The sequence below is a fragment of the Nymphaea colorata genome, chromosome 2 (genome assembly GCF_008831285.2).
Source record: "Nymphaea colorata isolate Beijing-Zhang1983 chromosome 2, ASM883128v2, whole genome shotgun sequence".
Classification (NCBI taxonomy): domain Eukaryota; kingdom Viridiplantae; phylum Streptophyta; class Magnoliopsida; order Nymphaeales; family Nymphaeaceae; genus Nymphaea; species Nymphaea colorata.
In genome coordinates this window covers 15939285-15964938 of record NC_045139.1, presented here as the reverse complement: position 1 = coordinate 15964938, position 25654 = coordinate 15939285, and the positions used below count along the sequence as shown (strand labels likewise).

The window sequence follows — 25654 nt, the reverse complement described above, 5'->3', positions numbered from 1 at the left end:
TCGTTTTAACTCATTTGATTCAGGCTATTTTAAAACTCGGCTGAGTACAACAAGTTAACTCACTGACTTGGTAGTGCGATCATCTACTGATCTGAGTCCGAGTCACAGATTTGCCAACTATGATTCAATGAACATCACTCTCGTCCTCCTTGATCAGTCCTTTTTATCACCAGCCACATATTGGTGGACAGTGGCATCTTTTAGAAGTTTGGTATATTTTTATTTTGAAATGCCCACTCGCCAATGTTGACCCAAAGGAGTTGGTGCAGTGGGTCAGGCTGCATAATACTTGCTGTCTATAAACCAAACAGGATTTCATTTTTTATACATGAATGATCTCGTGCTCGCTTTCAAAATCTTCATCTGTCGAGCGTGAAACTTTTTAGTTGATCTCCCTAGCTATTATGAATATGGATAATAACAACACCGTATTCTTTGGAACACAGTATTCTTTGTTATCAAATGTTGGATAAGACTCTTAAAACCGCCAATTTATGGTCCAACAACTCCTCCTCCCATACCAATATATCCGTTTTGGATCGGATATCCTACGGAACTGTTCCGAAAAAATCGGATATCAAAAGAAAATTAATATCCAATTCAGAAATCCGATCAGATTTAAGAAAGTACATCTGATTGGATTTGGATTTGGATTTGGATATACATAAATATCTGATCATGTTCGGATTTGGATCAGATTGGATTTAGTTTTAAAAATAAATATCATACACCTAATGCTCTTAAAAGTTGTCCAGATTCTGTTCAAAATTAAGATTCAGATCCGAATATGAATGTGAAAAACAGATTTAGATCAGATTCGAATTGTGAAATTGGATTTCGAATTCAGACACGACATTTCTTTGTTGGTATTTAAATCCAAATTCGAATCTGAATATGTGAATATCCAGAAATACAATTTAAAAATTATCCGAATTGAACCGGATCTGTTAACATCTTTACTCCTCCCGAGCCCCATATTTTACAATGTCTGTGGACTGCAAATCTGCAGTTGTAACCCGCGGATTTCACCTAACACGGATTAGAAATCAGCCTCGAATATTTTAAATATCCTAAGTTATTAAGCATAGGAATAAATAAGGATAAATTAATCACCCTCTTTTTTCCTCTTTCCCGATTAAATTAGTCCAAATGAATAAATAAGCATAGTGCAAAATTTCAATCTATTTGTTGTCACACCACTTGGTCCGGTACGTGATCCTCGGAAGAACAACTTGCCCAAGTCCGGACAAGATCTTGATCATCAGTCCCAACTAATTTCAACAAACACTTAAAAAAAAAAAAAAAACCCGACCCAACTCAGCTCTGATGTCAATCATGCACGAGTGGAAAAGTCAAGCACATATTGACCAATGACAACATGACACGTCAGTTTTAAACACAGCACATCCAATCATTAGTTGCCACGCGCCAAAAAGATTGGAGCTACGCAAATAAAAGTTGCGCACAAAATTTTTCCCCATTCATTCTGAGATTTACTCGAGCTGGAACAATTGAAACTCGAGTTTTTATGTTTACTGAACACCATGTGTCTCAAGGGCGGTGGAGATGAAGATCTACAGGTACACCATCATCTCTAAGAACACACGGGCTGCTTCAATTGAATTGGGTAAGTTCGCCGGCGTAGCAGACACCCCGGCCGGCCGGCCGGCCGGTCAAAAGTAAAATATATACAGACGGGGGCCTTCTCCGGTTAGCGCCGACTATGAGTTCACTTTCCTGCAGTCCAACCTCACCTCTCCCTGGTTGCCAGTGAGCACGCTTACGCTTTGCATCTTCAACATGGAGGTGGCAAAGTCCCGATAGAAGTCGGTGGGGTTAAGGGCATAGTGCTTGGTGATGTTGTCGGCCGGTCCGCCGTTGTACAGCTCCTGATCCGAGTGCAGCAGCCCCCTCTGCATCAGCAGATTCATGAAATAGTTGAACCCAAATTGGTTGGGGCTCAGATGGTCTAAAGGAGCAAGGTTGCTGTCGCCGTCGCCGGCGGTGGAAGGGCAGGACGGCTGAAGCGAGCGAGCGAAGTTGAAGTCGATGTTGTACTCGTTATAGATGCGCCTTCTGAAGACGATGCACCGAGCTTGGCCGATGGTGTGTGCGGCGGACAACACAACGAGGTCGGTTAGGTTCATGCCCCTCGTCTGGAAGCTGTAGAGGAGGGTGGTGAGGTTGGAGAAGGGTCCGGGTATCTGCGTGTTCGCGTCGTCCTTGCTTGCATTTCTTGCATCTCGTCTCCCCAACTGTACATCCCATGTTGGTCCTCCAAGCTGCAGATGTTACACGATAATGGCCAGATCAGAAATTGACAACATAAACAAATGGCCTGAGGCCCTGAACAGTTCGCCATTAGTTTTGAGATCTCTAGCTTCAGAAGCTCAAGGAGATCATATGTACAGGTTGGTAGAAAGAGTACCGCAACGACGGAGTCGCGAGCAGCGACGGCCAAGATGTCGGCGCAGGAGACGACGGCAGCTCCACAGGCATTGTTGACCGCCGCCTTGATGTTGTCGATCACGTCAAACCCTCTGGCGGAGTCGACGTTGGGCCCTGCCGTCTTCTCGCCGGTGAAGTTCGCAGTGTCATCCAGAAGGACCGAACCGTCACACCCCTACTTGATCCACAAAATCACGAAAGTCTTAAAAATCGAAACGAGGAGACACTGAAGGCAGGTTTCGTTGCTGAAACTGTATTTTCTTGAATGTATTCTTATACTAAAGTGTAACTTAAAAATTTCGCTTGAAAATCAAGCTTTTCTCTCTCGCATTCTTCTTTCGATTTTTAAAAGATCAAAGTACCGTGTTTGATGGCCCTACGTACTGCGTCATCTAAACGATCAAACATCTCTTGTGTGTGTGTGTGTGTGTGAGAGAGAGAGAGAGAGCTTTGGTAGCGTATCAATCTGTTCTTCCAAGTTTCTCTAGCCATTTTGCTCTGTACCTAACCCTATAACATTGAAAATTGTGCTCGTTCACCCACTCCATATGAAGCAATTTAGATGATGGAAGGTCTGAAAGCTCTATCTTGTTGGTGTTACGCCTGAAAAAATGGAAAAGCTCGAGATCGCTTTATTTCCAGTGGTTTAAAAGGAGATGCCAGCCACGGATCCACCTCTCTGGTAGAGCCAACTTTTGAATGTGACAAAGTGTTGACCGATGCCATAACTGCATAACGTATACAACTCGATTTTAGCTTAGGGCAATTGAAGTCCGTTGGCCAAAATGGCATCCCAAAATGTTATGAAATTATTCATTAAAAATGGTATTCATAAGTGATAAATTAATGGCAAAATTTTACATTTAAAAAAAATGATCATTCCAGAAAAGATGGAACTACAGAGCCAAACAAATTGCAATAAATTCATGACGTAATTTAGATGCATTTATTGAGTGTACGTTCTTACTCGATGAACTATGATTCATTAAATCTCATAGATTCAGAAAATGGCGTTAAATATTGGTGTAGACAAATCTCTAACATGTCCGAGAGTGCACAAAATCTTAGGAATTGAAGGCCCATAAATCGTAGTTCTCATTGGATTTGGCTTTATGTAATAGCTGATTCGTATATATTTCAACCACGTTTTTCCTTTCAAAGGAAAATATCTGCAAGGCGGATATGTTACCAAATTTGCAGCAAAGATACCCCACCCGCCATGAAAATCACTCACCTTCTTCACAGCTTCAGGGAACTCATGTTGGCATCGTAACGCATTTGGGTGGTCGGATTTTTGCTACAAAATGAGCTAAAAAACGGATCTCTGGCGTCTTCTACACCCTACCCACAAAATTTTGCAACAAAATGGTTCTAAATCCATTCATTAATCATCTCAGCAGGTTCTTCGTCCCTAATTAGAATCACAGGTTTGATTGTTGGGACAGTGGAGTTAACAAAGATGCCCAAACAGCTCCACAGAAGCATAACAATCTTCTGAGTGAAAAATACAATCTTGGTGGTCACAAATCGAGAGCTTCTAGCAGAGAAATCCTAATTATACGTCATATAAACGACATGTGAGAGAGAGAGAGAGATAGAAAGGGAGTTGACTCACATTCACGAAGCAATCATGGAAATGAAGGCGCAGTAGCGAGGCCCCCATCCTCGGCTCCTTCCTCACGGCGTCCTCCACCACCTGCCTGATGACCGGGAGCGCCGAAGGGCAGGTCTTGCTGTAGAAGTCAGGCGACAGACTCGACGAAACGGACGCTGCCAGAAGGAGAACCGCCGCTGCGACCTTCAGAAATCCAATACAAGCCACGGATGCCATCGGAAAACCCTCATGCGCCCGGAGAAGGAAGAATGCCCTGCTCTCCATCTCTCTTAACGCCTAAGTTTGAACGCAAAAGCCAAGTCAAGATTCGTTTTCTAATCTTCTGGGCCCTCCAAAAAATAATGTGGATGGAGACAGAGAGGCATAGATCAATCAAGGCACGGGCCGGGAGGCGAGGGAGTCGGCGGATCACACCCTTCCGACACTTCTCGGTTATCTCCTCGTTCAAACATTTGAAGCCTTCAAAGGAAGCGATGGGCAGAACGCCGGCCGTCAACGGAGGTGTCCCCTCACATAAATTCCGCAGAGACGTTTCCTTCTTTGGCTCTTCTCCTTCCTCTTTTCCTTTATTACTTTTTTTACAGTTTTTGGGTAGCGGACGGTGGCGGATGGTGAAGGCCCACCCAACCACGACAGCAAATAGCAGATTTGATTCCATTAACGACCATCGATTCGCTCGACTCCCCATTTATTTTTTTCCCAATCATTTCTCAGAGAATGAATGAGTAATGAACTGTCATGACTTAGATTACTCTGTTTTTATTGCTTTCTGATTCTCTGCAAGTGATGAATTAAGATTTTGTTGCTGTAATAAGCCTTCCATATAATTATGTAAAATTATATGCAATCAATGGCGGAAGACTCAGACCCATAAAAAAAATTCTCTTTCTATATTTGATATTTCAAGAAAATTGACCTTTTATGACTAGTTCCCCTAATTCGGTTCCCTCTTTACTACGTTAACCGGCCATAAAAAGCTGATATTCATAGTCAGATCCGATTTTTAAGCAACACTAAAGTCAAAACAGAATCGGGTCGGATGTCTATTTTCTCAAAACCGAATTCCATGGGATTTTCTGTTTACTGTTTTCCAGTTTCCAATTGATGTAAAGTGGTCCGGTCGGATATCCAATCAGAATTGGATTCCCCGTCACCGTTCCAACAACTTTGCTGCTTTTAATAGCCGGCGTCGGCAATCTTTCTCCGTCAATTTGGCCGTAAATTTTAAAGAGGTCGAAGCTCAATGGCAGCTTCATTAAGAAGAAGAGTAGATGGGAGAAAAGTCGTCATCCCCAACTAAACGCTGTTCTGGTCATATCTGCCGTTACCAAATACCCATCTCAACATACATAAAAGTTAAATTGTCAGTAATAGTTTCAGGCTTTGTTTTTAAATATTTTGTTTGTGACTGTTGATCATTTGCAAACTAATCCGCTTCCCCTTTTTTTTCTGAAGTTGGTTTTCAGACGCTTTCATAGCTTGCCGATTCCGTTCGCGAATCGATTCTAAAGATTATGGAAAAACTCAAAATTAGACCATCCTCTCTGATCCAGTTGAGAGGATATATGAGCAGAACAAGTATTTCATCTTTAATGCTTCACTGAAGAGCTGAAGCTCCTACTTTCTTCCCATCCCCATCAAGTATTAAGCTTGCTTGCTTTCGGTGTCTTACATTGTGATCCTCACTTTCCTTCAACTTGCATATTAATAGCTTCATTTTTTAAGTTCATACTATACTTGTTCTATCTCGTTAACTTATTGCTTCGAAGGAGACATAGTCATGTGCTAGTGACCAGCTACAAAGGGCGGCTGAACCCACCAACATACATGCATTGTGTTTACAGAATGAGGAAGTGGAAAAGCATTATCTCATGGAGACCCACCCACTGGCGGATATAGTTTGTTTTTCTTTTTTTTAGAAAGCTGTTATATAATTTTGTAAATTTTTATAGGAGTTAAATTAAAATATTTTGAACGTTAAATATTAAAATTTTTATTTTTCAAAATCAGAGGGAGTAAAGGATGCAGGGCCCTTGCTAGCCCCCTTGGTTTTGCCCCTCAAGCCAATTTATATGCATTGTTGTTTTGGCTTGGCTCCTTTAAGCAAAAAATTATCTGTATATAATATTGTTTATATTCTTCATATATTCTTCTATGTTCTTTTTTTTTTAATAAGAATGAGTGGTTCATTCTACTTCCCCCGCCACCGTCTCCCCTCCTCTGTGTCATTTCTTTTGGGTTCACATAACATGTTTCAAGACTTTTTACAATTTAGAGGAAGAACACACTAGAATGTGACAGTAACCACTCTAGGATTCAAACACGAGTCTCTATATGAGGTGGACCACCTTGCCACCTACATACTTGATATACACATTTTAGATTTTTTTTTACGTTATCAACCAAAATATGATATAATATACATAAATTTAAATGTCACAATATAATGTGGCAATCAAATTATAGACACTCTAAAAAAACTGATTCTTCTTTGACAAAATTGAGTACCAGCTCATATCCACCCCGTATTAATCCAGCTTTTCAGTCCCAATCCAGGCCACCTTGTCAACCAGCTATAAATTAAGTCAATTGAATGGATATCTACTTCCTATATCACCAACTCTCAAGCAAGGGTTCGTTTAATTACTTCATATTTGGAGTAGATTTGATGTGACATGCTTTTGCTGATGTAGGAAAAGATTCATGATAAAATCCATATTGCACTAATTTGTCATGGTTGCAAAGGAATTCCACAAAATTTACTTATAGATGTAAATTTGATCAAAATGGTAACTAAGATCATTCAGGTGTAGTTTTTTGTTAATTTTCAAAAATTGATAGCAAAAAATATGTCAAAGTTTGATGAATTTTGAAAACATATTTTTTTTCGTAAAAATGTAATAAAAAAAATTTGATTCTTGTGAAGCCAATCATGCAGATCACTTATAGATGGCGAAATTTTATTAAACAATACAAAAGTATGTCGAGATGTTCGGAGAGGAATTTGTCTTGGAGCTTTTTGGCGTGTTCTCGACCCTAGAAAAAATGATAAGGAATGAGTCATCGACAGCGATGAGTGGGGTTCTGTCAAAGTGCTTCACATGCTTCCCCCAAACGAAAAAAAAGCTTTGGCTATCCTGTAACGTAGCCTTCTTTGTGCTTTTTTTCTAATAATTCGGTGGTTGGAAGGTTCCATTCTTGAACTCCGAAACTGCTTGGCTAATCACTCTTAATATCATAACTTAACATACACAAATACTCATATACATACTATTTTGTTTTAGTTGATGAAAAAAAATCAAATACGAAGTCCTTACAAACTTACCTTTTTCATTTATTCATGAAAAAAGATGCACTCTAAAAATTTATGACTTCAGCTGATTCGAGTCACTGTTTTGCCAACTACAGTAGTTGGTCATTAAATTTAATTTGATGTTATGTTTTGCCAATTGGAGTCTTAGAATTTAGGCTAGAAAAAGGTTGTTTTTGCTGTGCTTGAAGCAGAGTAGGGTAAGTTTTTGGAGTTAGGTAGCAGTCATGGAGGTTTCTGTCAAAAAAGCAACCCTCATGTTTGAATTGTGGCTTCCTATATTGGAATTGGTGAAATGAAAAACTATTCTCTGCAGGATAAATTTTTCAACGGAGAAAGTAAATTAGTGCCCAAATCTTTAGAAGCTTCAACCAAAGGGAAGATTATGGGGTCTTAGTAGCTTAGTTATTTTATCACGGCAAGGAACGATCCCGTTTTTTTCTCTTTTGCTGATCATTGAGGGGAAAAAAATTAGTTCTAGACCTTTTCGAGACCAACCCAAGTTGGATCTGAGAAGAAAAATTAGTTTGTCGTTTTGGTTTAACAAAATCTAGTTTTATCTTTCGAGTGGAGACTGAAATCGCTACGGGTTTTGTTGCTCCTCCCTCAATGTCAATTTGAGAATCAGCAGTTCACATTTTCTAGTTGGGAGTTTCTGTTGCCGATTTACTCGCTTTTGATTCTTAGTTGAAGAAGAGTCAAAACAAGCCAACCGGAAGCGGTTGGCCTTTGAAGAAAATCTGTGTGGACAGCATATTTGGTCGAAACGGTTGATATAATCAGAATAAAGGATTAGAAAAATTGACCAAGTCAACAAGATCCCCACCTGTTTATGTGCAAGATTGTTGGTTCTGTCGTGTTTCTCCATTAAAAAGTTGATTTTGAATTGCCGAGTTTGATATGTTGAAGAACGTAGACTTCTTTGTTGAATAACTTGGAAGCACATCACAATCATTTAAATTAGACCAGTTTCTTCTGGTAAATCATATACATAAAGTTTGATTCACCAAGATTAGACAACAAAGAAAAAAGAGATAGGTGTGCTTTATACTAGATATCATGTCAAGATGAGCAAATCTTTCCTGGAGATTGCCTCCTCCCTGTTTTCTTTTTGTCCTTTAGTTCTTCCCTGAAAACGCAGAAGTGCCGTGCAAAAGAGTTTGCCAATGAGATTGGGAGCTTAGCACCTAAACTTTGTGGCGCATGGACTTGTTTCTAGATTTAATGGTGGAACTTTAACGAACATAATCATGATCTGTTTGGTCAATCGAACAACGAAATGCGAATGAGCAAATTTTCTATGTTGAGGACGCCGGACTCGTCTGAACAAGCGACGATTTCTTTGATTCCACGTAGCTTTCGGTCGCATTAGGTAAGGTGGGCAAGTGAAGAAATTAACCAAGGCCTGCAGATTGTTCAACCTGGATTGAAAGCTTTTAAATACTACCACCATGCTACAACACATTCACTACCGCTAATTAAGTGGTAAAAACAGAATGGCTTCTGCTAGTCTTCTGTTGATCAGCCTGTATGCGATTGCCCTGGTGCCTGGATCTTCATTTGCCCAACTGACCACAGATTTCTATGATGGTTCTTGCCCTGATCTCTTGGACACAATCAGATCCCAAGTTGAATCTGAAATTGCCAAAGAAAAGCGAATGGGAGCATCCCTACTCCGTCTCTTCTTTCATGACTGCTTTGTTAATGTATGCCTTCCAGTTCTTTATCTTGAGCTTTAAGTTTAAACACCATTTGCAGAAGATTTCCCATAGTTTGGGCATATCATTTTCATGTCCTAGCTAGCCAGAAGCCACTGGTGTTAAAATTGAGGTCCAATGGCCTGGCTTCCACTAGCTGGGAAGGATACATTGGTTCAACCATAATGCTCTGGCAGTGCCCAAGACTGCATATTTTGAATATTTGATCAGCCAATCCATTGGGATTGTTTGATTTAAAGAAAACAAATCTCATGTTTTATCAAATCTGACCCATGTTAATTCAAGTAGGATAAGTATATTTTCTGCTGATAAAGAAGTTTTTAACCAAAAGAAAAAGAAACGGGAGTTCATGTTCTCACCAATGTCGCTTCTTACTCTTTCGTTTATGGCCTCTTAGTTGATTTTATCTAATTTCTTGTTTAATTTCCTTGAGTATAGCTTCATACATGTTCTCCTTTTGTGACAATGTACAGAAACATTTAGACCTAGAATTCCAACATGTGGTTTGTGCAGGGATGCGATGGGTCTGTTTTCTTAGATGACACACCAACGTTTATTGGAGAGAAGAATGCAGGTCCAAACAGAAATTCCGCTAGAGGCTTCGAAGTAATAGATGCGATCAAGACAGCAGTGGAGGAGGTCTGCCCGGAAACTGTTTCCTGTGCTGACGTCCTGGCTGTTACAGCCAGGGATGCTGTTGCCATTGTAAGAATTCATTTCCCTCAATGCTCCATCGTCTTCTCCTTCCACTCAATGTCAAATTTCATTGTTCTGCTTACTAGTTACTTCAACTTATCGACTGAGATAGCATCTGATCTCCACAGTTGGGAGGTCCCTATTGGGATGTGAAATTAGGAAGAAGAGATGCTAGGACAGCAATCAAGCTGCTGCCAACACAAGCATTCCTTCCCCAGCCAGCAGCCTCAGTCAACTCATCTCTAGCTTCCAAGCTCAGGGCCTTTCTACCAATGAAATGGTTGCCTTAGCAGGTCTCTCTCTCTCTCTCTCTGTCTCTCTCTCTCTCTCTGTGTTTTGACATGAACATGCTTGGTCTACTTAGGTGCCCATACGATTGGCCAAGCAAGGTGCATCAACTTCAGGAACAGGATATACAACGAGACCAATTTGGACGCTTTGCTCGCAAGCACATGGAAAGCCGTCTGTCCAAGCACTTCAGGAGTTGGAGACAACAATTTAGCGCCCTTGGACTTGCAGACGCCTACCTTCTTTGACAACAACTATTACAGGAATCTCATTTACAAGAGGGGTCTGCTTCACTCTGATCAGCAACTGTTCAGTGGTGGATCCACTGATTCCCTTGTTAAAGCATACAGTGAGGATGGTGCCTCATTCCACTCCGATTTTGTCAGGGCCATGATTAAGATGGGAGACATTAAACCTCTTACTGGCTCTGCTGGGGAGATCAGGAAGAATTGCAGGAAGGTGAACTAAGGAGATTCATGCTCTGTTTGGTATTATACTATTTGCCTATGGGTATAATCCGTAGAGAGCTTTAGCAAATAACGACGCTTAAACTTGGCGATAGGATTTTCTTCCCTGAAAGTACATGGATCTACATGCTGTAATATGAATATTTTTCTTATTATCAGTGGCTTTGGCGCATATTATTGCAGAAAGCTTCGATGCCAACAATGATCTGAGTCGAGAACACATGAAAATAAGAAACCTGGATGTAATTCTCCTGAATCTGCTCAGTCATGCACTGAAAGAATCAAGAGAGAGCACGTATAGATGCCACAGAGATGCTTTGCAGAAAAACCTAAAACTCACCACACAAGGATATAGAGCAGCTCTTGCAGATGCGCTCTTATGATGCGAGACCTTATAAAGCATAAGGGACGCCTCATCTCCTGCCGCAAAGGCATATAAGTCCCCTCTGAACCCCACCTAATGTGGACGAGCCTGACCACGTTCTGAACAACTTTCAGCTGCGAGTAAAAGTCTTTTTCTTTTTCCTACAAGGAGGCCGCAAACAGGGGTGGAATTATCCAAATAATTTAGTTCATCCTACATTTTTTTTTTCTGAAATCCAGAAAGTTGAAAAAAAAAAAAAACTGACTTGGAGAAAAAATCCCTGTAACTTGCGTCCTGATAGAAATACAACCAAAGAAGAAAATCTAGCTATCAAACACGCCAGGGTACTCTGTTAAGGTGTTTGGGTTTTTTTCGTTTCCTTTTGGGTGGATGGGGCCTATTAAGAGGCTAACTTGAACATTTTCCGTATCATATCAATGAGTAGAATCATCTTTATACGTGATTAATTTGGATCATCCTGGAATATATATACACTCACAGATATAATTCCACGTAGTCAATAATGAACATCATGTAAAACAAATCTCAGGTTGAAGGAGCGTAATGACTTGGTTAGTTTGATTTTTGTGACTCAAAACTGCAAACTGTGGATAAATGAAAGTCTGGGTGTCAGTTTTATTTCTGTGACTCACGACTGCAAACAGTGGGTGTGTGATACTTAGTTGAGGGGTATTTCTCTCTTCATTATATTGAGGTTCTAAAGCAGCCCTAAACCCTAACAATGAAAAGAAATGAAAAGAAGCTTTTGCCTCCTCAAAATATCTCTCTCCATCCAGACATATTGTGAGAGCACTTCATGGCACTTGTATTAAATTACAAACAAAGTAACGTTAAGGTGAAGGAAATCTGGCACTTGTACTAAATTACAAACTTGGCGACGCCATGGTGAAGGCAACCTGTAACGCGCAAAGCTTGTTTGGTTTAATAAGATGAGCTCTACTCCGGCCTGCATCGTTGTGTAGGATCGAGCTAACTCAAAAAAGTTGGTCGGCAAAACTTTTCCCTGGCACTTTGCTTATCGGAAAAAAGATTTCCTAGCCGTTTTACCGCACCTGCCTGATCAATGATCACCATTGAACAGAATTTGCTCAAAAATTTTCCGGTAACTTTTTATTTCGATAGTCATGAAGTCATCGAGAAAGATGTCTGAAGTCCAACCGAACATCACGCGAACGCGCCCACCGTTGAAGTCTCTGTACCATTTTTCAAGAACGTAGGAACCTTTCTGAACTGAATATCTGGTCTGCCCTTATCACAAGCTGAAGGGCATCAGCGTTCTGATCATTCTCCTGAAAGAAACTTCAGAGTTCGGTTATACACCACTGATCCAAAATTCAGTGGAGGAACAAGTAAATGTAGCAGGAAAGAAGCTGATCGATTATGCTTCAGTGTGCGCCTAGGTTTTTTGATCAGGAAGGCGAAGAACGAGAGCGACAAGAAGGAGGTCAAAGGTGCAAAAACAGAGGAAGAAGTGACTAAGGAGTTGGGCTACTAGTGAGGAGTCCAACCACAGGAAGCTCCTGTTCTGCGAGCAGCCCCCCAAGGAATTAGTTTGACCAAATAGCTTCTGCCTTTTGGTATATGGCAGCATTCATGGTGAGGAAAAGATGGTTTTCTGGTTCATCAATCGACTGGTGGGACGGCGTGAAACCGGCTGCAAAAGATCCCATCTTCGCAATCACTGAAGCGTTCCTCGCCGATGACTGCCCTAGCAAGATCAACCTCGGTGTGGTGAGGTTTAGTTGCGGAGACGATCATTTGCTGCAATTTTCACATACCAACGTGGACATTTTGATTGCAATGACGCTTGGTCCGTTTCTTCTCTTTCCTCTGGATGTAGGGAACGTATCGTGACGAGAAGGGGAGGCCTGTGATTCTTGAATGTGTACGCAGAGCAGAGGCGAAAATCGGTGGCGTTCAAACCATGTTAGTTCTCCTCTTCCTTTCTTTTTTGTCTTAGGGGTATTTCTTCTAGTCATCGATTGGAACCTCTTCTTCTTTTTCCGGGGCGAAGTTAGTGGTGTTCTTGGTTTTTTTGTATGGAAGCGGAGTTCATGTTTGAATGCAGGGAATATCTCCCGATTGGAGGTGACCCGAAATTGGTTCAGGAAACCATTAAACTAGCGTATGGGGAAAACTCTGATGCGGTGAAGGAGAACAGAGTGGCTGGAATCCAAGCTCTTTCAGGCACCGGATCATGCCGGCTTTTTGCCGAGTTCCAGCGACGGTTCAGGCCGGAATCGCCCATGTACCTCCCCATCCCGACTTGGTCGAAGTGAGTACTGTATCTATCTCCTTCTTTATTTATATTTGCAATTTAGATTTGGTGCTCTGTTCTAGTATTCTCTACAGCTTTTAATGCTAGGAACTTGTTAACCCATGGGATGGTCAGCATTTTTGTTCTGTTTTTCCCATGACGAGGTAAATGCTTTGTGTTTAAGTTGCTACGTTACTGTGTTTTTCAAAAATATGCCATTCCTTCTCTCATTAAGGCGCTGCCCATCTGACTCGCAGCCATCATAACATTTGGAGGGACGCACACGTTACACAGAGAACTTTCCACTACTATCATCATCAATCTAAAGGATTAGACTTTGGGAAGCTTATGGAAGATGTTAAGGTAATTTACACTCTGTCGTGCACGTTAAATCGTCAATTCAGTTTTTATGCGTGTGTAAGTTCTCGGTTTTTCTCTTTCTTTATCGAAAAAAATAAATCACTTTTTGATCTTAGGAGACCGAAATTGCAGTGTCATTTAACTTGCACGCTCACAGAATGCTCCAGATTCTTCCTTTTTCTTGTTCCATGCATGCGCTCACAACCCAACCGGAGTTGATCCTTCCGAGGAGCAGTGGAAAGAAATCTCACATTTATTTAAGGTCTTTGTTTATACACGTGCCAAGGTTGCGTTTGTTTATGCTTGTAACAATTGAGAAGCAAAGTAACTCACGAAACAACATGTATTGCCGTGAGTGTTGCTAGGTAAAGAAACACTTTCCCTTCTTTGACGTGGCTTACCAAGGCTTTGCAAGCGGAGACCCTGAAAAAGATGCTCGAGCAATTCGAATATTTCTGGAAGATGGCCATAAAATTGCATGTGCTCACTCCTTTTCGAAGATCATGGGACTATATGGCCTTAGAGTGGGATGCTTAAGGTATGAAATGCAATATTTCCATGCTTGTTCACTCCCACTGTAGTTTTTAGATATTTGTAAAAATTATCATCGAAAACTATTTTGTGTAATATTGCAATCTCAGCATCCAATTGCAAGGTAGTCTCTGCTTATTTGAAGTTCTTGACCATTAACATGTTGGATTTAGATTGTCTTTCAGCATCTATTCTGCTGGTACGTATGAATTCTCATGAATGGTTACCAAGGAAGAGGCAGGGAAATTTAGATGCACAGTTATAACTAAAATCATTTGATGTCTGATTGATGAATAATTGTATATTCTGTAGTTGTTTTTTGTGTTGGCTTGTTGTATTGTCTTCGAACGGTACCTTCTGCTTTCAACACATCCATGATTCTGAACTCTGATGGTTCAAATTTTATGACTTCTTCATTATCAATAATATGCGATCATGAATCTGTGTATGTATGTGTGTATGTACATGGACAAAAGAACACAAACACTTAAAACTTTTAAGTCTGCTCTAGAGATTCTAAACAGAATTTATAAAATGGTTCTGTACGTGTCATATCTGATTACTCTTATAATTCACAATAGAGGATTACTTAAGGAAAAAAAAAATGACGTGTAGCTCTCCTTTTATCAATGGTGCAGGAAGTAGTTACCTCAAAACATTATTTTTTCTCCAACAAACTGTCCAATTCCCATTGCAACTAATATCTTGTCTTATCTTTTGTACGTATACTTTTTCTTTCTGTCTCCTCTCCTGTTTGTATTTATGTATCTGCAATAGCATTGGAGGGCTTGGCAGCTGTGGATGCTATCTGTGGGTGGTAGTAGATACAACTGAAAATTAAACGTTAAACATTATCCCAAGGCTTATGGTTTACTTGAACCGTGTAATTCCTGCACAGTTTCTATCAAACTGTGGGCATAGGGTGTTTACTGCTCGAATTTTACTGTCATAATGACAACTAAATGTTTAGTGATAAGTTGTTTATCTACGCTTATGTTCAAGGAACTCAAGTTATATTTTGTACTTCTTCTAAATAAAAAGTTGTATTTCCTATCTGGAGACTGAAACATGTGTGGTTTAATTAGTTGTAAGGTCTGGGCTGGATGATTAATCCCACTTCGACAATTGCATATCCTCCAGAATCACCCTTAACTGTTTCTGACCATGTCCGAGTTTGGCTCATCCTGGCATATTGTCAATAAAAGGTGATATCTTCTATACCAAATTCCTGACTAGGACCTTGAACTCTTTTTTTGGTGTTTCAAGAAAATTGTAGACAGCCCTGAGCAAGCTACTGCTTGAAATAAATATAAGCAAGAACTTATTTACAAAATGATGATGATGCTAAAACACCTTGTAGCTGCCAATAGCTATCAAAAACTAAATGCCATAACTATGCTACTATCTTTAGGTCATTCTGGTTGAGTGAAATCTGTTTAACATGAATAGTCAAAATGCCATGGAGGTTACTATGTTTGGCAAAATAACTGCTAAGCAGCAGTATTGGCAGAAAATGGAGTCAAAACTAATGTAAGATCTAATGCTTCTATTGTCACTTCTCTGCCTGCTACTGCTAGTTTGTTTGACCGACCAATGGGCATTCCTTTTTCTCCAAAGGAGCATTGTACAAGGGGGTGGGTTCGAGGGCATGCTTACTGCATCCAGGAGATGAGTTTTGACTTCTTTTTTTCTTTTTTAGTGTCAATATCAAATGGGAATGGTAGTTGGTGTAGAAAGAAGTGGTGGTGCCCCTTCATGATTGCGGTTGTGTTATGATATCTACTCGTGTACATCATGTGCTCTATAGTGTTTTTTACCAGTTTTAAGCTTGTTATTCATTCCTTGGTTGGCCAAAAATAAGATTATCTCAAGTTTGTTTACTTTGGTGATGCATCAGGTAGTTCAGTGTATGATAGTATACCTATAAGTTGGACCCTTCTGATGTACCTTCCTATGCAATTTTACGAAGTTAATGCCAATAAACTGTACGTCTATCTGTAATTTATAGTGTTCGAGTCTTGGGACACTACTGTCATCTCACCACCCTGATTTTTCTGGGAGTGTTAAGTGATATTGGTTCTCTGCCACTTGATTTATTTCTTCCAATTGTTTTGAACTTGCCTTTTTTCTAAGTAAACCTTTTCTATTGAAAGCCAAAAAAGAAATGGTCTGCATGCTGGAGATACTTTGATGAGATGAAAAGTACCAGTTCCCCTGTTGAATGTAGTTATCATGCTTACCTGATAGGTTGTCTAAGATTACAATGATCTTATTTAATCATTTCACTGTTCCTTCCCATGTTTGGTTAAACTATTCCTGTTATTGAAGCATTGTGTGCAAGGATGCCGAACAATCAGCTGCTGTCAAGAGCCAATTGCAGCAAATAGCGAGGCCCATCTATAGTAACCCGCCTGTTCATGGTGCACTTCTTGTATATACAATTCTCACCGACCCAGATTTAAGGAGCCTTTGGCTTGCAGAGTTAAAGGTATGCTATACATCTGTGCACCTGTGTGTGTGTTAAAGGTATGCAATACATCTGTGCACCTGTGTGTGTGTGTGTGCTTTTGCTTGATCAATTGGAATGATTCTGCTACTTTGTGCTCTTTCTAGTAAATAAATTTCAAAAAGTTATCTGTTTCGTTATTTCCTTGACTAATGTTTATGTAACTGAGTAGGTTATGGTCAGTCGCATCAATGTAATGCGGAATTTGTTGCGTAAAAGCATCGAGAACTTTGGATCCCTTCACAACTGGGAGCATATTACAAATCAGGTTAATTGATGACGTTAAAATTCTTAAAGGTTCCTTTAGCTTGCCCTTTCTGTGCTCATGCATGATGCTATTTCATTTATCCAAACTCCAAAGAACTCCATTTCCTCAACTCAACTAACGGCAACCACTTTGCCTCTTGTCTGTTTTTATTTTGATTGGGTGTTTGACTTGCGCAGATTGGTATGTTTTGCTATACTGGTTTGTCCCCTGAGCAGGTCGACCGCCTAGTTAATGAATTCCACATATATATGACCAGGAGTGGTCGAATCAGGTAAATTCCCTTGAATAGATTTTTAAAGGCAAATACACATTAAACTTGTATTGTCCTATATGGATTATCAAGAACATAGTAAATGGTCCTTTTCTGAACGAGTTCCATATTTGAGCACCTGTTCGTGTGCTAATGTGCAATCTTCCTTATTTGCATTGTTGTTTTACAGTATGGCTGGAATCACACCTGCAAGTGTGGATTACTTGGCAAAAGCCATCCATGAAGTTACAAAGCATGACAGATAGCGAGTCTCCGCCTGAACACCCTAAGAAATTCATTCCATAGATGTGCAGATCAAAAGATTTTCTTCTGGGAAGGAAAGCCTCTATTGATCGTACTATTTCCACTATTTATTCATGTTGTAATTTTTCTTGGCAAACCAGGTTGTGGAACCCTCTCTCTTCTCTAAATCCGCATTATGAACTTCAGAATTTTGAATTTGGACCCTCTTTTTCAGAAGTCAAAAACCAAACTACGTGAGAAATATAGATAATGAAAGGCATAATCTGGCACAGAAGTACCAATGCGTGTTTCCCTACAAATTTTAAATTGGCTGCTTGTTCTTTTGAGGCTTTTGCCGGTTCCCTCACCTTTTACAGGCGACATAAATAAAAAGAACTTAAGCAAAGTCTTCCCAAAATTGATTTTTTCTACCAAGTTGATAATAAACGAAATAGTTAACTTGTGCTCTCATTTGTAATGGGGATTAGGTTGAGTTGCTCCGCAACCTCAACACAACGTTACTGTGCCTTTGGGGCTTGTTAGACTATCATTCCCCATAGTTTTAGAATGTCGATAAAAACTTTTAGAGAGCCATGGTTATGACTATTCATAAGCTCGCTATCTCCTAAATGATTATGTGCATAAGATCGTAATTAGGGTGAGCCATAACAAACCTTTGATCGCTATTATGAAATATACAAATCAAAATAACAACAATTAATTTGAGTTCCGAATTAGCTTCCTCTTAATTTGTGCTTAATGTTGGCGAATGAGGCAGTAAGACGGATATTTCCAAGATCGAAATCATTAATAAACTACATCTGCCCACACTCTAGTACTTTAAGAATACAAAGTTGAGTGCCTATCCCATCGGAAATTAAGAATAGATGGCTAACCGGTGTCAAGTTTTTGAAGACCCTGCTCAGCATTAACTACAACCTAAATTTCTCCAGCCCTATCCTTGTAAGGCTTGGCCATATAAATATTTTTACCAAAATATGTACATTACAAACATCTTTATGAATACTGTTTTAGTTATAAAGCATGCTTTAATTCAGGTTATTTTCATGAAAAATATGATTTTTTAGTTATCAATATTTTCATGTTATACGAGCAGTTAACTTTTTAATTATTAAGAAAACTACGTAACTTGAAAAGATGGATAAACCTAGCTATAATATATTTTACCCATCAAATTGCTCTTAAGATCATATATGTATATAGAGGGATTAGAGGGCATTCAAGCATCTTTTCTAAATAATGGGTTGTTAACATCTCCTTCATCCCGAAGTTGTCTAATTCTTTTTATGTTTCCAACCTAAGTAGCCCGGTATATATTATTCCTTAACTAACCAATTTGGTTCCAATTCCAAACTTTCCCCTTACGTTGTTCATAAGAAGCAAGGAACCAGAATGCATCTTCAAGTACAAGTTAATATAAAGTTAACTAGACTAAACAAATAGCACTCATATGCCAAATTGAGCTGTTCATGTCGCAGAACAATAGCATGGTAGGCCGCAATTGCATATGACGAGTTTCACGTAAAATTTGACCTACAAAGCGTACATGACAATGCATGAGAAGCTCAATTTGATCTGAAGAACGGAAAACTAAGCTATTGTCTTCTGATATTTAATTTGACCTCGGAGTACTGAAGTAGATAGTTTTAATATCAGTGGATATATTATCCACATCAGACAACTATATATGTATTTATATGTTCTAGATCGAAGAGGGTCTCAATTCGAATCGTATCAAAGTAAGAATATGCCAAGAATCAATCATTGTTGGCAAGCCAAACAAAGTATAAATTTAATTTTTCTTGCATGTCGATGTCCATTTATGCGAAAGTAAGCCCTCCATATATATATATATATATATATATATATATATATATATATATATATATAGGGAGAGAGAGAGAGAGAGAATGTATCTCCTTTATTTCTGAATGATGTTGGCATAATATTTCTAACAGTTGCCTAAATATAGGCCACTAATATAATAAAAAGGAAAACCCGTAGATGGAACATCTTAACTTTCAAAATTCTAAGGTAAACATGCCTTCACCTACCATTACTAAAATTTCAATTATATATTCGGGTCATACAATGGGGTTTAATGTCACCCAAATCCAAACTCAACTCCATGTTTGCTTGTTACATCGAAATCCAAAGTCCAAATCTGAACTTCGCTTCCAAATCCCATTAGAAATCCAAACATGACATCATGTCGACGTTGGATCTTTAACGTTTAACTGCATCCGGATTCATTTTCACAGATCCAAAAATCCAATTCCGAGTAGTTCCACATAGTCGCAGCCACGATCATAGATCATGCTCTAGACGCTCCAGTGGTGCAATCTTGCCTCAACCACCAGCCACGACCCCCCTTCTACCAAACTTTTTATAAGAATAAAAAAAAAAGTGAGCGATCAAACACAAATTGGATAAGATTTAAAACTGTAGCTTGAAATAAACAAAATTTCAAATATCTTCACATCACATGCAACGGTAACCTCGATAAACATCGAAATTAAATGCACCCCAGTAGCATCGTGTAGTGCAACATAATAATCTAATTATTTCATGCTACCAGCTTTGCCTGATTAATTAACCGTAGTTTTCAGTTTCTACATAAAAAAAAAATCCATGAGAATATTATGACATCCATGGAACTGAAAGAAAATGATTGAAAAGCAAGCAATAATGTAAAGTATGTATAGAAATGGAGCTCTTGTAATTATTTTTTTTAATATTGTCTGCACTGATTCCAAAATACTTAAAACAAGAATAAAATATGAACTGATGAAACAATATTAAAACATAGACAAGCGACGATTTTGTCTTTTATTTTCTATTTGATAACCTGAAAATGTACTTTTTTTGGTAGAATTCCGCACGCCAAGTAAACTAGGATTTGGCCAAAACCATAAACAGAAGAGTATGGCGGAGATCGTCCACAAATGACAACGCCACCCTATCCTCCCCTACAATGACTACAGTAAACCCCTTGTTCAGAAGCAGCCTTCAGTGGAGGTTAGCAAGACAGGCAGCCCACCTTCGAGCAACAGGCTGTTGGATGTAGAAGCGGGCCGGGATTTCTGTTCACTCTTGGTCTTTTTTATTGCTTATTGCATCTGTTAGCATCAAGATTCATGTTGAGACGTCGTCTTGATGTGGACAGAACACATAATCTACCGAATCAGATTGTTAAAGCACTCTACTGTACTTCTCCATCATTGAGTGATTGAGTGAGTAAATCAATGGCGGCATGATGGGGAGGGGTTGTACTGAAACATGACTCACTAATACGACAGAAACTAAGAAGACTTTCAGGAACTGATTCTGCCCAACTGCGACCATGATAATGGGTAGTGATGAAGATGAGTTCCCACACTTTGTTTGATGATGAGACAAATAAACCGTGGAGGTATCAGCCAATTTTGAGAATGTTATTTGCTTGGCATATGAGAACGTAGTGGCTATTGATCTTCATATTTCAACAGTGAAGGTGTTAGTGTGGTCAATAGATCCATGGGGAGAAACTAAGGCTCTAATGTCCCTGCCATCTATTGATCATTCCCTCGCGTGATCTGCTAACGATCAACCCTGCTGCCTGAATCCCACTTAACAAAATAAATAAAACAGCAGATCTGCCAGAAAATCGAAGAAATCAAACAGGCAGATCTGTCGCATATGCTTCGTTGGTGCCTCGTTAGTTGCATATTTTCAGAAACTGAGCATGACATTTCTTTCTTAGCTGTGAAGACGAACTTCTTTGAGTGCAGATCTGTTTCCTTTAGTCGAAGGAAAAAAAAAAAAAAACTTTAATTTGGCCACCTCTTGAAAAGCTTCCTGCATTCATCAGAAGAACCGAATTAAATTTAATGTTTCCTTCATCCATGGGGAAACAGAAACCATGCTTCAATGTCCGCCCTAAAACATTGCAGTTTTTTTTTTTTTTTTTTTTTATGTATAAGCGTTCATGATTATATAGTAAGGGCCTTCACTAATATTCATTTCAAGAAAAGATATAGGCTCAATCGATTCTTCTAATTCCGATATATGGATCAATTTGGATGAATGAACATGAAATCATAATATTTTAGTTGACATATAAGAAAGCCAATTGTTAGCATCTTTTGCATATATATTTTTAGTAACCAAAATCGGTCAATCAGAGTCCAAACAATGTAAGAGGAGACTATTACATCCTAACAATATCGTCAAATTCATTTTAACAATATTTTGCAAGCCGTATCAAAAACTAGCAGGTTATCTCATATTTATGGTAAAAAAACATGGTGCTTTTCGCTTTTTCCGTAAATTTGCATCTTTTGTACGTTTTCCACATACTATTTTCTCTTTTCCTAAGTGAAAATTCTGCTTTTTTTCCCTTTTTTTTACTAAATTACTAATGCAGGGAATTCTGCCTGTTTGCCTAATATTCCATGCTTGATTGCCAAAAAGGCCATAGAAATTTGCTAAGTATTTCACACAAAACGACATTGTCTCCAAACACTATATAAGGAACATTAATACCTTTTTAAAGCTCAAAAATAAAGTACCAGCAAAAAAGAAGAGAAAAACAATTAAAAAAGAAAGAGGATGACCTTTAGGCTTTAATGCACATGAACCAGGCAAAAAATTCAGGTCCTGTTTTACCAAACTCCTGGAACCATTCCAAGTTGCAGTGGTGAGTGAATTCCCAATATTCCCATCTGCTTCTACATTTGCAAGTTGAAGACCCACCGATCATGGCGGCCACTGCACCAACTCCGCTATCATTCACTAACAGCAATGAAGGACAGCCTACCCATGACTTTTCCCCGACTTCGTACACTGTCTCCATTCTCACTGCCTCCTTGTTCTTCCTTGGTTGCTTTACCAAAAAAAGAATGTTAATGGCTTCGGCGAAAATGGTTCCACATACTTTCCGCCTGAACCTAGTTTAAGCTGCAGATTATAATGGCTGCAGAATCATGATCAACAGGCCCCATGCCATAAGTGGAAGTGGAATTTCTTCGGTCACTGACTTTTGTAAACCAGTTTATCCTATACCTTTCTGTTTCTAAACCAATGTTTCCCAAGTATGGAAGATCTGGCCTTACCTTACAAGTCCAGATCCCTGCTGTGTGATGTTACAGGAAACGAACACTTCTTCGTCGTTCTTCATTGATAAGAAGACGAAAAGAATGGACAAAAAGAGAGAGAGAGAGAGAGAGAGAGAGTGATGATGATGATGACGACGACGGTGATGGTGAACTACTGAGAGAAGTACTCCTTCATGATTGCAGTCATACGAACATGTTGGTATATAGCATGATGTTGGCAACAGGACAGAATCTGCGGTTATTTGGAGAGGAAATTGATGAATAGGGGAAAATAAAGCGGTTCAGAAAGAAGTGGGTAGTAGTGATGATGCACGGCTGGTATTTATTACATGCTCATCAATTGCTTTTGGAGTGACGAAACGATGCGGGCTCGCATCTGGACAAAGAGTACCTTTCGAGAACTAGAAAGGTTCAGATTTAATCACTACAATTTGTTGATCTTCCTTGCAGTTTCTCTCTTATTGCCAAAACTCTAAAGGATTGAGGAAAAAACCCAAGAAAATACAAGTAAAAACGAATCAATACTCCACCATCTGTTATTGTCCACAGAATCAACGAAATTAGAAGTATATTTTTTCACATGATTCAACCATAATAGGAAGCACTTTCATTCGAAATGGAACTAAAATCGACAGATGAAGGTTGGGTGTACATGGACGATGAGGCCGCCGGCGCCGGCTGGGTTGGGGGAGGGGGGGCCGACGGCTGTGGCTGGGAGACCACCACCACGGCGGAGGCTGCGGCCGTGGAATCGAGCAAGGAGGCATGGGACTGGTTCATGATGCTGGCGGTCTCCCTGTACTTGTACTTCAATATCTCGCCTCTCACGGCGTTCAGCTCGGCCTGCAAGGACTGCACCTGCTGCTGCAGTGCTGAAATTGCACCCATGCATCCATAAACTGGATCTCTGAGCCTCACGTTTGCTTCGTAAACCAAACTGTTAGCGGCGTCGGCACGTCGGTCCTCCGGCACCTCCTACAAGACCGATCAAAACAAGATAAGTCCCCAAGTTTCAGACACCCAAGAATCCATAAATCTCTGCTCGTTTTCCAAAAACGGGTTCAGACCAATTAATCCTTCTTCTGAGTTGAATCCTTTTGAAAAGTGATGGCGAGGAAGATGAAGAAGAATACCATGAGCATTTTGGAGACGTTGCTAGCGCCGAAGACCTTGTGTACAGAAGCAAACTTCTGCGGTTCATGGGGGGAGAAGTAAGGAGAGAAGGGACACTCCTGTGCACAGCGACGCCTCAAGAGCTTGCAGGCTGCACAGGGGGTTATCGTATTGAGGGTGCCTGAATGATTGAGCAAGAGGGGCCTTCTCCCCATCCTATCTGTGGCATCTGCTTCCCTCTTGATTTTCTTACCTATCTCATCCAGCCTCTCTCTAGACATGAAAATAGAAACCAAAACAGAGAAAGAGGGGATGTGGAGAAAAAGAAGGAAGATTCTGCCAACCTTCTCTGGCAAAAAAGATGTGTTCAAAACCACTAATTGACTAGATCTGGAAGTTCAGTGCAGATGGGGAGTTAAAAGAGATGGGGACGCAAGATCTGCCTGCTTCCCTTCTTTTGGTTGCAGGTTCTTGGAACACGAGAAGCACCATGCCTAAGGGGAGGGGAGAAGGAGGTGAGTTAGGGCTTGGCCCCTTGAGAAAATGGCGGAGGATGGGTCAGGAGGGGCAGGTTGAGAGGAATAACAGGTGAAAATGATGTGAAAAAGGATCCTTAAAAGGCAAGGTGTTATGTGAGGGAGAAAGGTGGGCCTTTCTTCTTCCTCTCTTCCTTTTTAGCTTTGGTATAAGGTTATTATTAGTGAGATACCAAGTTCTTATACTTCTCTAACTTTTTCTTTTAGTTTCTTTTTTCTACATGTACATGCAATCGTGCAACAGGAGAAGACAGGGTAAGAGAAGAGCGGAGAAGAGATATGGAGTTGTAATTAATTAGTAATATGTAGTGTTATGATTATAGTCGTATTAATTAACCCCTACAGGAAAGATATAGTACTGCTACGTCTAGCATAAATACTTCCAAAGGAAATATAATACTTAAAATGTGAAAAATATCTCGAAATACCACTTATGTCAAAAAAAATAAGTAAATAAGTATATTTTCCTAGGAACTAGAGTTCGATATATGTTCAGAATGATGATGATCATCATCATCTTATGCATGATGCATGTTATATGAAGAGGGTGAGAGAGGAGGATGTGGCGTGCTGTGACTGCAAGTTCCAGTACTGTTTGCTCACGCGGACTCATCTTACGTATTGACTTTATGGGCCGTTTAATTTTAGATTATGCATATATATATATATATATATATATCCTTCATAACTGGTTTTAAAAGTTGCAAGCTCTTCCTAATTTCTTACTCAAGCCCACACGAATTTCATAAAGGACTTCCCCGGCCATTGACTTCCAAAGAGTTAAAAACGTGTTCAAGCCATAAGCTAGAATTTTTAATAGATTTCCATGTAATGAGTCATCGCTGGCTTGACTAGGATTTAAGATATGTTTTTTGTTCATCGAAGCATTGGTTTCCTCTTTTCTTGTTTTTAAAATCTTCGAGCATTTATGTCCCTCACATGATAAACCATATAAATATTTCTCCATTTTGAACCATATAGTTATTATATTTCGAGAGCGATTACTGGGCTTCAAATCCATTGAAAGCTACGTACACTGTTAATTTATGACATGACTTCAGCAAGATATATTCCCTCTGAAACCAACCATTGAAAGTCTAATCATGTGGCGTAAGATTAATGTCACTGCCCAACACCAAACAGTGGTGACATTGGAGAACCTTTGGGCAATTATATGTAATGCTCCATGTTACGTCTTTATAAACCCTAAACTGAGTACAGTTCTTCATTTACACTAAAAAAAGGTGTGTCAGGGGTGTGAATTTATGAAGGTAAATTCATGTAAATTAACTCCCTTTTCCTTATCAACAGGATGGGAAAAACAGGAGATTTACAGGTGTGACTTCTGCGACAAAAACTTGACATGGGCAACCATGAAAACTGTTATATCTTGCCACATGCTTTATGGCTCACAGAGATCTTTTTTTCTAAAATAAAGCACGGTAATTGCGAGTGAATTAAGTGTAAGGAATGCTCTATGTGAGCTTCGAATTTTTAGATATGATAAACTTGGTGAAGTTCATCCAAAAGCCTGTTGCAGGCCATG

The 25654-nt window shown here is 39.6% G+C and overlaps 3 protein-coding genes and 1 pseudogene across 6 annotated transcripts; 2 read left to right on the top strand and 2 right to left on the bottom strand.

The window, feature by feature from the left end:
* Window positions 1-1205: 1205 nt before the first annotated feature.
* On the bottom strand, window positions 1206-4626 carry LOC116248842 (peroxidase P7-like). Its single transcript, XM_031621843.2, has 3 exons — window positions 4064-4626; window positions 2429-2623; window positions 1206-2282 (listed from the first exon to the last, which is right to left on the bottom strand). Exons 1-3 carry the CDS (start codon window positions 4325-4327, stop codon window positions 1722-1724), a joined length of 1020 nt encoding a protein of 339 aa, XP_031477703.1. The 5' UTR covers window positions 4328-4626; the 3' UTR covers window positions 1206-1721.
* Window positions 4627-8857: 4231 nt separating this feature from the next.
* On the top strand, window positions 8858-10709 carry LOC116248102 (peroxidase P7-like; annotated as a pseudogene).
* Window positions 10710-11819: 1110 nt separating this feature from the next.
* On the top strand, window positions 11820-17637 carry LOC116248824 (aspartate aminotransferase, mitochondrial-like). Its single transcript, XM_031621815.2, has 10 exons — window positions 11820-12658; window positions 12768-12853; window positions 12996-13202; window positions 13442-13547; window positions 13702-13806; window positions 13910-14082; window positions 16404-16563; window positions 16754-16849; window positions 17026-17120; window positions 17290-17637. The coding sequence occupies exons 1-10, from the start codon at window positions 12509-12511 to the stop codon at window positions 17363-17365; spliced, it is 1254 nt and encodes a 417-aa protein (XP_031477675.1). The 5' UTR covers window positions 11820-12508; the 3' UTR covers window positions 17366-17637.
* A 1658-nt stretch (window positions 17638-19295) lies between these two features.
* On the bottom strand, window positions 19296-24167 carry LOC116247066 (LOB domain-containing protein 15). Of its 4 annotated transcripts, none has more exons than XR_004170785.2 (3): window positions 23593-24167; window positions 21959-23434; window positions 19296-19745 (listed from the first exon to the last, which is right to left on the bottom strand). XR_004170785.2 is itself a non-coding variant. In XM_031619019.2 (3 exons), the coding sequence occupies exons 1-3, from the start codon at window positions 23851-23853 to the stop codon at window positions 19685-19687; spliced, it is 645 nt and encodes a 214-aa protein (XP_031474879.1). In that variant the 5' UTR covers window positions 23854-24167; the 3' UTR covers window positions 19296-19684. The 4 variants fall into 4 exon arrangements, 2 of the variants coding, with proteins under 2 accessions (XP_031474879.1, XP_031474878.1); XM_031619019.2 differs by having other exon boundaries at window positions 23112-23434; XR_007572452.1 differs by lacking the exon at window positions 19296-19745 and adding an exon at window positions 19778-21200.
* Window positions 24168-25654: the final 1487 nt, after the last annotated feature.